This window comes from Mytilus californianus, unplaced genomic scaffold (assembly GCF_021869535.1).
Source record: "Mytilus californianus isolate M0D057914Y unplaced genomic scaffold, xbMytCali1.0.p SCAF_5, whole genome shotgun sequence".
In the NCBI taxonomy this organism is placed as follows: domain Eukaryota; kingdom Metazoa; phylum Mollusca; class Bivalvia; order Mytilida; family Mytilidae; genus Mytilus; species Mytilus californianus.
In genome coordinates this window covers 97,137,161-97,147,955 of record NW_026262701.1, presented here as the reverse complement: position 1 = coordinate 97,147,955, position 10,795 = coordinate 97,137,161, and the positions used below count along the sequence as shown (strand labels likewise).

Sequence of the window (10,795 nt, the reverse complement as noted above, 5' to 3'; positions counted from 1 at the left end):
ATATTTGACAATTCCGAGTGCTTAATAATTGCAAGCATTGCTAGCAATGATTTCTCTAAAACAAGTTTATAAATAAATATATATTGGTTAAACAAGCATAAATATGGACCTATTCAAGTACACCTCTTAGAGTGCGCTTGACTTTAGTGGCTCAGCATAAGACATTTTGGGTTGCAAAGGTTGTTTATAACCTTTTGCAAACAGTAAACACTACCACATGAAGTCATCATGGAAAAAAGGGAGTAATCTATGTTTAAAATTCTTATAACGAAATTCTCTATAATAAAGTCTGTGGATTTTCTGCAATAATCTTGCCTTATTTGCCACAAAATCCCCATTTTCTATTAAATGCGATGCAACAATAAATAGTATTGCTTTGAACGACTTTCCCCAATTTGGCGGCTGTTTTGATATTATAGCACTTTCGCAATACAAAGGCCTAGAAGGGTCACAAACCTTAACGTGTTCTTACTCTTGTCCATTCAAAAGAATAGAGGGGCAGAATATATATATGTTCCGGACCATATAAGTATTTGGACCATGGTTTACTTTTGATATCCGAGAGTAAAGAAGGTCTACAGAACAGTAAACATAAATTTAGTAGTATCTGTGAAAATTGTCAACTAACTCTAAACATAAATATTACCTTCACTAAGGTGCATTCACCAAATTATAATAACTGTCGTGATGAAACTAATTCCTGTACTAGCGAAGCCGGACCTTTTCATCAATATAAACTTGTGCATGAAACAGATGTAACTGAAAGACTAATCGCAAACAGCGACGAAAACAGTTTCATTGAATTAAAACAACCAGGGCTTATATTAGCCGTTTTTACGGACGATCCAGGAGAAGATTACTACACTTTACCATATACATCGGACGTTAGAAAACTGAAGCAAGCAACTTAAGATGACTGGAGAAATAATTTTCAAGCTGGGGTTCAAGTAATTGAAGGGTTGTATTTCGACAAATTATGTGTCAAGGAAAATACAATTCAATTCAAATTAATCAAGGGTAAAAATGTTTTGATTTACTTGCAGAGTGTCAGATATGTTTGTATTGGGGTTGAATCAAGATAAGGAAAATTTACAATGATAGATGATATGCACCTTGAAATTTTAGCAGCCTGTGATTAAAGTTTTGTACATCTAAAATTTTTTTTTATTTATTTATGGAAAACAGTATACTTCCGGCCCATTTTTCCTTCCTACATTACTTACGACAATACATAGATATAAGAAGATGTGGTATGAGTGCCAATGAGACAACTCTCCATCTAAGTCAAAATTTATAAAAGTAAACCATTATAGGTCAAAGTACGGTCTTAGATGCATGATCAATTTAGTCTTATATGCATGATTTTTTTTGTTTTTATTAGTTGTTAGTGGCTATGTACTAGCTGTCAGTAACTGCGAGTAATCTCAGATCTGTACTTAGTGTCTTTTTGTTGTTTGGATGTACAAGTACCCGGCCACGTCCACTTGTATTTGTAGTATTTGTATTTTTATCCATCTGATGAGTTAAGCCTCTTTCAACTGATTTTTATAGTTCGTTCTTATGTTGTACTGTTACACCACTGTCCCAGGTTAGGGGGAGGGTCGGGATCCCGCTAACATGTTTAACCCCGCCACATTCTGTATGTATGTGCCTGTCCCAAGTCAGGAGCCTGTAATTCAGTGGTTGTCATTTGTTTTTCGTTCATTTTTTGTACATAAATTAGGCCGTTAGTTTTCTCGTTTGAATTGTTTTACATTGTCATTTTGGGGCCTTTTATAGCTGACTGTGCGGTATGGGCTTTGCTCATTGTTGAAGGCCGTACGGTGACCTATAGTTGTTAATTTCTGTGTCATTTGGTCTCTTGTGGAGAGTTGTCTCATTGGCAATCATACCACATCTTCTTTTTTATATTCAACACGGAGCCTTGGCTCACACCGAACAGCAAGCTATAAAGGGCCCCAAAAATTACTAGTGTAAAACCATTCAAACGGGAAAACCAACGGTCTAATCTATATAAAAAACGAGAAACGAGAAACACTTATGAACCACATCAACAAACGACAACTACTGAACATCAGATTCCTGACTTAGGACAGGTGCAAACAATTGCAGCGGGTTTAAACGTTTTAATGGTACCAAACCTTCACCCTTATCTGAAACAATAGTGTAACATCACAACATAGAAAAACACACTATAAAATATCAATTGAAATGGCTTAACTCAATCAAATGACATATTAACACCAGTGAACATACACTGAACAAATAAATTTGATCTATGATACAATGCAAATACAAAATAAATAAACTAAGAGAAGAATAATTAAAGTAACATGTTATACCGCTGTGAAATGTTAAACAATTTAAGAAAAACAATATACTTGCACAAAAATATCAGCCATTTGCAATTACTTTAAACACAGGTAAATAAAAATAATTGTGTTGTTAGGTATACGTGTACAGTTCAAATAGAGAAAGGAAATATTTTTACAAAATAAATAATTTTGATGTTCATAGTACGAAGAAGTGAAAATTTATTGGAATACCAAACACTTATCAAAGCTGGTATATAGACCAGATATAACCCCGAATAACATTAAATAACAAAAAAACATTACAATTAGTATCAACAGGTCATAAACAAGAAAGTACGATTTGAGAGTACTCGCAGTTACTGACAGCTAGTTAAAAGCTAAAAACAATTAATAATAAAAAATCATGCATCAGAGACTAAAATCAACTAAAACACATCCCCGGGATTTAGTATTTTAACGTCATGGACAGTCAAAGAAGACACGACTTGTGCAATGCCAAAAATAAATAAATGTATCGACAGGCAGTAGTTAGGAGTTAACCTCTTTAAGGATGAAAATGAACGCGGGTGTGTCTTTATACATCCCGTTTGAAAAGAATACAAATTTAGTTATGTTTTAATTTGCTGATGACAAAATCGATATTAGTGCCAATGTAAACTATATTCAAAGATCTAATTACAACACTGGTAAGATAACCTTTACTAATAAGTTTGTTTAAAGGTTCGATGAGTTTACACGGATCACAAAGTGATTTCCATGCTTTAAGTACAATATTACCGTAAAATTTAGGATGTTAAATACCGTTTTTAATCAGTTTTCTACAGGTACAGCTAAATTTACTAATCAAATCTTTGTATCTATGAAAGAATTTAGTAAAAGTTTTACGTAATTTATGGTAACGAAATCCCTGACTTAATAATTTACCAGTGATGCATTGATTACGATCGTTAAAATCTATGACATTACTACACACGGGCATAACGAACGAGTTGGGATATATAAACACCGTATGATGGACCCAAAGGAACATCGCCGTCTAAAAAGGAAAATTAACAATAGGGAATGAAAAGTCGTCTCTTTTGTCGTAAATTTTAGTATGGAGTTTTCCTTTAGAGATTGAAATGTCCAAATCTAGAAAAGGACAACTACTGCTGTTTATGTTAGATTTAGTTAAAGTAAGCTCTTTTGGGTAAATTTTGGTAGTATATTTAGAAAACTCTGGATTATTTAACGAAAAAATATCATCTAGATAACGGAAGGTATTGTTGAATGTATCAACCAAATGTAACAATGACGTGTCTTTACTGAGTTTGGTCATAAACTGAGATTCATAGCAATACAGGAATAAATCTGCTATTAAAGGGGCGCAGTTAGTGCCCATAGGAATACCTACTACTTGTCGATACACTTTATCGCCGAAACGTACATATATGTTGTCCAGGAGAAAATTTAAAGCTTCAATCACATCTTCACATTTCCAGTAAGTGTATCTAGCATACTTTCCTTTTCGTTACAGAAAAAGGCTTTAAACGAGTTACAGCAAATAAATTTGTAATGAGATTTTTCAAAAGACCATTTAATTGAATATGAAAACTTTTTCTTGATAAGATTGTGCATTTTAAGGTGAATTAAGCGTATACATTGTTAAATCGATTTCCACAACTTGAGGTAATTCATGGTAAAGAGACATCACAAAAATAACAGAGATAGAATCATCCAACAACATATAAAAAAAACGAATGAAACTTACAAATTTAATTAATCGACGTCAAAATTTCAGAAAACCCTCTTTGACGTCGCATTTTTGGTGTAACGTCGTGTTGTAGGAACATCATGCGCAACGTCTAGAGGAATCACCCAAAGCTGTAAATTACAGAGTATTTAAAGATAATTTTTGTTCGGAAGTTTATTTAGGTAACAAAAATGTTGTAGAATTTTGCAGATTTAGAACAACAAATCATAAATTACCTATTGAAGCTGGTAGATGGTATAACACAAACAGACAAAACAGAAACTGTAATCTGTGTAGAAAAAATGAAATCGGGGATGAATTTCACTTTATCTTGGAATGTCCATCTTTTTAACACGAGAGAAAAATTAACATACAAAAATATAGTTACACCAGACCAAATATCTTAAAGTATAAATTACTGATGTCATCAAAAAAGAAAGCAAAGCTTATTAAACTTTGCAAATTTATCAAAATCATAAACAAATCTGTACTCCAGGCTTAATCTAGTGTGAAGCCACCCCTATTGTTGTTGATAAAATGTCTTGTACTAATTGTATTTTAATATATATTGTATATATTGTACATATGTATTTCTCTATACCTTGTCAAAATGATGGTTTATTGAGAATAAAGATATATATATATAGTCCTTTTCGTACGATCTTACAATAACAGCAAGAGCAAGAACACATTAATTACTGAAATGAAAATAAGTAGAAATTAGATGAAATACTTCTTAAATTATGATAATTTAAACACTAAGAAAAAGAAAAAAAGGACCATGACCTAAAAGCTTATGGTTTCACGGAAAAGGTCGACAGGATAAAGGTGCTTTAACTTAAATTGATTCGAGCAAATCGGGCAAGATAACAATTCACCAAGATTCAAACAAAATGTTAAAAATAAAGAAATTCAGTCAGTAACTTGTGCAGTTTTGGGTTCGGAGAATGAGCTGTGTCTTCCTGAATTATTTTGAAAAATACCTATACGGCCTAAATACTCATATGGCCCGGCCTGTTAATAATCAAACGAGTAAAATACTCATATGGTCCGACCATACACGTATGGTCCAAATACTCATATGGTCCGAAACTTTTATTATAATAACGTATGCATTCTGTGTTCTAGCGCTGCCAACCGTTGTACAACCTTTGTTCACGAACTGCCAACTGTTGTCCATTCTTTGTTATAGCAATGTTAACTGTTGTGCAATCATGTTTTCAAGTGACATGAGCTATGGTACATCTTTTCTTCTAGAGATGCTTCTAACCGTTACAACCTTTGTTCAAGTCATGTTAAATATTGACAAACTTTGTTCAAGTGATGTTAAATGTTGGACAATCTTTTTTCAAGTAAGGTTAAATGTTGGACAGTCTTCGTTCAAGTTATGTTAAATGTTGACAATCTTTGTTCAACTAATGTTAAATGTTGGGAATATTTGTTCAAATGATGTTAAATGTTGGACAATCTTTGTTCAAGTAATGGTATATGTTGGACAATCTTTGTTCAAGTAATGTTAAATGTTGGATAGTCTTCGTTCAAGTTATGTTAAATGTTGACAATCTTTGTTCAACTAATGTTAAATGTTGGAAATATTTGTTCAAATGATGTTAAATGTTGGACAATCTTTGTTCAAGTAATGGTATATGTTGGACAATCTTTGTTCAAGTAATGTTAAATGTTGGACAATCTATGTTCCAATAATGGTATATGTTGGACAACCTTTCTTCAAGTAATGTTAAATGTTGGACGATCTTCGTTCAAGTAATGTTAAATGTTGGACAATCTTTGTTCAAAACAAGTTAAATGTTGGACAGTCTTTGTTCAAATTCTGTTAAATGTTGGACAATCTTTGTTCAAGTGATATTAAATGTTAGATAATCTTTGTTTAAGTAATGTTAAATGTTGGACAGTCTTTGTTCAAGTAATGTTACATGTTGGACAGTCTTTGTTCAAGTAATGTAAAAGTTGGACAATCTGTGTTCAAGTAATATAAAATGTTGGATAGTCTTTGTTCAGGTAATGTTATATGTTGGACAGTCTTTGTTCAAGTAATGTTACATGTTGGACAGTCATTTTTCAAGTAGTGTTATATGTTGGACAATCTCTGTTCAAATGATTTTAAATACTGGACAATCTTTGTTCAAGTAATATAAAATGTTTGATAGTTTTTGTTCAAGTAATGTTAAATGTTGGACAGTCTTTGTTCAAATGCTGTTAATTGTTGGACAATCTTTGTTCAAATTATGTTAAATGTTGGACAATCTTCGTTCAAGTAATGTTATATGTTGGACAATCTTTGTTCAAGTAATGTTATATGTTGGACAATCTCTGTTCAAATGAAGTTAAATGTTGGACAATCTTCAATCAAGTAATGTTATATGTTGGACAGTCTTTTGATCAAGTAATGTTACATGTTGAACAGTCATTTTTCAAGTAGTGTTATATGTTGGACAATCTCTGTTCAAATGATTTTAAATGCTGGACAATCTTTGTTCAAGTAATATAAAATGATTGATAGTTTTTGTTTAAGTAATGTTAAATGTTGGACAATCTTTGTTTAAATGAAGTTAAATGTTGGACAATCTTCAATCAAGTAATGTTATATGTTGGACAGTCTTTTGATCAAGTAATGTTACATGTTGAACAGTCATTTTTCAAGTAGTGTTATATGTTGGACAATCTCTGTTCAAATGATTTTAAATGCTGGACAATCTTTGTTCAAGTAATATAAAATGATTGATAGTTTTTGTTCAAGTAATGTTATATGTTGGACAATCTTTGTTCAAGTAATGTTATATGTTGGACAATCTCTGTTCAAATGAAGTTAAATGTTGGACAATCTTCAATCAAGTAATGTTATATGTTGGACAGTCTTTTGATCAAGTAATGTTACATGTTGAACAGTCATTTTTCAAGTAGTGTTATATGTTGGACAATCTCTGTTCAAATGATTTTAAATACTGGACAATCTTTGTTCAAGTAATATAAAATGTTTGATAGTTTTTGTTCAAGTAATGTTAAATGTTGGACAGTCTTTGTTCAAATGCTGTTAATTGTTGGACAATCTTTGTTCAAATTATGTTAAATGTTGGACAATCTTCGTTCAAGTAATGTTATATGTTGGACAATCTTTGTTCAAGTAATGTTATATGTTGGACAATCTCTGTTCAAATGAAGTTAAATGTTGGACAATCTTCAATCAAGTAATGTTATATGTTGGACAGTCTTTTGATCAAGTAATGTTACATGTTGAACAGTCATTTTTCAAGTAGTGTTATATGTTGGACAATCTCTGTTCAAATGATTTTAAATGCTGGACAATCTTTGTTCAAGTAATATAAAATGATTGATAGTTTTTGTTTAAGTAATGTTAAATGTTTGACAGTCTTTGTTCAAGTAATATAAAATGTTTGACAGTCTTTGTTCAAGTAATGTTAAATGTTAGACAGTCTTTGTTCAAGTAATATAAAATGTTGGATAGTCTTTGTTCAAGTGATGTTAAATGTTGAACAATCTTCGTCTAAGTAATGTTTAATGTTGGACAATCTTTTTTCAAGTGATGTTAGATATTGGACAGTCTTTGTTCAGTGATTTTAAATGCTGGACAGTCTTTGTTCAAGTAATATAAAATGTTTGATAGTTTTTGTTCAAGTAATGTTAAATGTTTGACAGTCTTTGTTCATGTAATGTTTAATGTTGGACAGTCTTTGTTCAAATGCTGTTAATTGTTGGACAATCTTTGTTCAAATTATGTTAATTGTTGGACAATCTTCGTTCAAGTAATGTTATATGTTGGACAATCTTTGTTCAAGTAATGTTATATGTTGGACAATCTCTGATCAAATGATTTTACATGTTGGAAATCTTTGTTCAAGTAATATAAAATGTTGAATAGTCTTTGTTCAAGTGATGTTAAATGTTGAACAATCTTCGTTTAAGTAATGTTTAATGTTGGACAATCTTTTTTCAAGTGATGTTAAATATTTGACAATCTTTTTTCAAGTAATGTTAAATATTGGACAATCTTTGTTCATGTGATTTTAAATGCTGGACAGTCTTTGTTCAAGTAATGTTAAATGTTGGAAATCTTTGTTCAAGTAATGTTAAATGTTGGACAGTTTCTGTTCAAGTAATGTTGAATGTTGGACAATATTCGTTCAAGTAATGTTAAATGTTGAACAATCTTCGTTCAAGTGATGTTTAATGTTGGACAGTCTTTGTTCAAATGATGTTGAATGTTGGAAAATCTTTGTTCAAGTGATGTTAAATCATGGAAGTCTTTGTTCAAGTAATGTTATATGTTGGACAATCTTCGTTCAGAAAAAGAGGCGAAAGATACCAAAGAGAAATTCAAACTCATATGTCGAATACAAACTGACAATGCCATGGCAAATAAAACCCGAAAAACGACGGATAGACAAACAAAGTGCACAAAAAACAACATAGAACACTAAAGACGGAGCAACACGAACCCTCTTAAAACCGAGGGTTAATCTCAGGTGCTTCGGAAGGGTTGGCATATCATGCTCCACATGTGACATTCGTCGTGTTACTCCTTTAAAATATGTTGATAAGTTAAGTGATAAGGCATCAAACAATAGCGGATTGGTAATCGACTCTTATCTAACCCTACGAGCCAGTCATTTGTTCCAAAAGGCTCAGGATCAGACATAAATCTCCAAAGTTTTACACGAAACTCTATATTTGGCCTTCATGTATTCAAGTAATTTTACATGTTGGACAATCTTTGTTCAGGGGATTTTAAATGTTGGACAGTCTTTTATCAAGTGATGTCAACTGTTTTGTGATTTTTGTTCAAGTGATGTAAGCTGTTTTACAACTTTCTTCTATCTGTGACATCAGTTCTTGTATACAACTTTTGGATGGAATATAATTACATTTGTTTTCAAATCTCTGTTCTGGTGATGACATCTGTCATGTCTGTTACACCATCTTTGTTTTAGTAAAGTCAAATGTTTAACAATGCTTTTTCTAGAGATGACACTTGCTATGCAATAACTGGTTATAGTTATGGAAATGTATTGTTTAATCGTTTGTTATAATTCTGTAAATGTTGTATAAGAGATATCATACATCTTTTGTGCAATCTGATTGAAATTCAGATCTATTGTAACTCGCGTCGAAGAATAACGAAACTAGATATTTATATGTTAATTAGATTGCCTTTTGTGCAATGTGTGCTCTAAAGATGACGTTAGTATTATCTTTCTATTGCAGTCTTTGTTGTAGTGAAATATCGTGTCTTGGAGACATGTTTGTATAACTCCAGTATAAAGACACTTTTGGTAGAAAAAATTTCTCCAGCGTTTTCACAAGATTGAATTTCATCATTTAAGGTTTTCTAATTGGTGACCATACGATCTATTTCAAAATCTTTTAAGTTTCAAAGCCTGAAAAGAGAAACGGAAAAGAAATAACATTTTCTTAACTAAGTAAATAGTATATGGTTTAAATGTTGGTTGTGAAATTAAAAAACAATGAATATAAGCAAGCTTATCTTGTTCATCTTGTTTTCTTGTTTGTATTTGAAAATGTTATATATTATCGTTGGCCTGTGCATTTTTGACATTAGAGAAAGTCATTCAGTAAATTGGAAAGTGTAAAATTTTAAACTCTGGTGCAAAATTTTACCTAAGACGCACCTAGTATCATTTTCCCAGTGTAACGTTGTTAAAAGATCGTTTTTATTTATATGGAAATGTAAATATGCAAAATGGTTTGATGTGTTAATTGATCCTGACATTTAATTATCACTTTCACTGAATTTCCAATACACTCAGCACGTATGTCAAATATTGAGTCCAAAACCTATTAGTTTTTTTACTTTTAAATACCTGTCGGTTCAACCAGTGTGACGATTTTCCCGTCTGATCCTCTCCGTGTGACATTGGTTCACAGATGACTGACTACATGTAGCGCTTCGCAACAACAAACGTTTTGTAACTCTACCTCGGAAGCTTTCGTAGTAACAAGATGGCGACCTCCATGAGATATGGACATAAAAAAGCATGAAGTTTGTTTAAAGGAATAAATTGTGATGAAGATAATTCTAAACATTCGAAAAATAAGTGGACAGTTTTGTTAAATTACAATTTCGAATGACAACGGATTAATTTATTTTAAGTGGTGTATTTACACATTTTTTAGTTGTTAGTTTTTAAAAAGGAAAACATGAAAGAAAATATTTGTTTTAAAAGTATATGGATTTTACCATTATTATTCTCTATAACGGTAAGTTATGTTTTACTTGCAATCAACCGGTTTTCAATAACTAACCGGGCATGAAGGGTATGTTTGTAATATGAAACCGTGTTTAAAAGAATAATTTTATTTCCTTGTTGCAAAAACATATAAAGAATATATTTATTTGTTTCGCAAGACAACCATATAGAACCACTGAAAACATCGGTTAAAATTAATATGAACAACGGACCAGTTGTTTCTTTTCAAAGGATAAAAAATCAAACCACATATGATAAATCCATTATATATCATTTTGTCTTTAATTTTGCACTCCTTCTTTAATACCTTTCTGGTAAAAAACGAAACAAGAAGCAATGTGAATTTGTTTGATGTTGCTTTACTAACGTCCTTAATTTTGATCAGGGTAATTTTGAACACAGATATAATTGGGATGGCTTTATATTAGAAATCAGATTATAAAAACTATTGTATATTTTAGGGAATCATTAAGATCGAAAGGTTTTCATGTATCCATGACAAA

At 31.4% G+C, this 10,795-nt stretch overlaps 1 protein-coding gene across 6 annotated transcripts in view; it reads left to right on the top strand.

Moving 5' to 3' along the window:
• The first annotated feature begins 9,979 nt into the window (after positions 1-9,979).
• The window catches only part of LOC127700332 (sushi, von Willebrand factor type A, EGF and pentraxin domain-containing protein 1-like), a 98,944-nt gene continuing 98,128 nt past the window's right edge, over positions 9,980-10,795 (top strand). For 5 of the 6 annotated variants that reach the window (XM_052203746.1, XM_052203744.1, XM_052203748.1 and 2 more), the window contains exon 1: positions 9,980-10,302. In XM_052203746.1, the coding sequence (XP_052059706.1) occupies positions 10,243-10,302 (60 nt within the window). In that variant the 5' untranslated portion in view covers positions 9,980-10,242. The remainder of the gene's footprint in view (positions 10,303-10,795) is intronic. The other variant, XM_052203745.1, reaches the window with a different exon arrangement.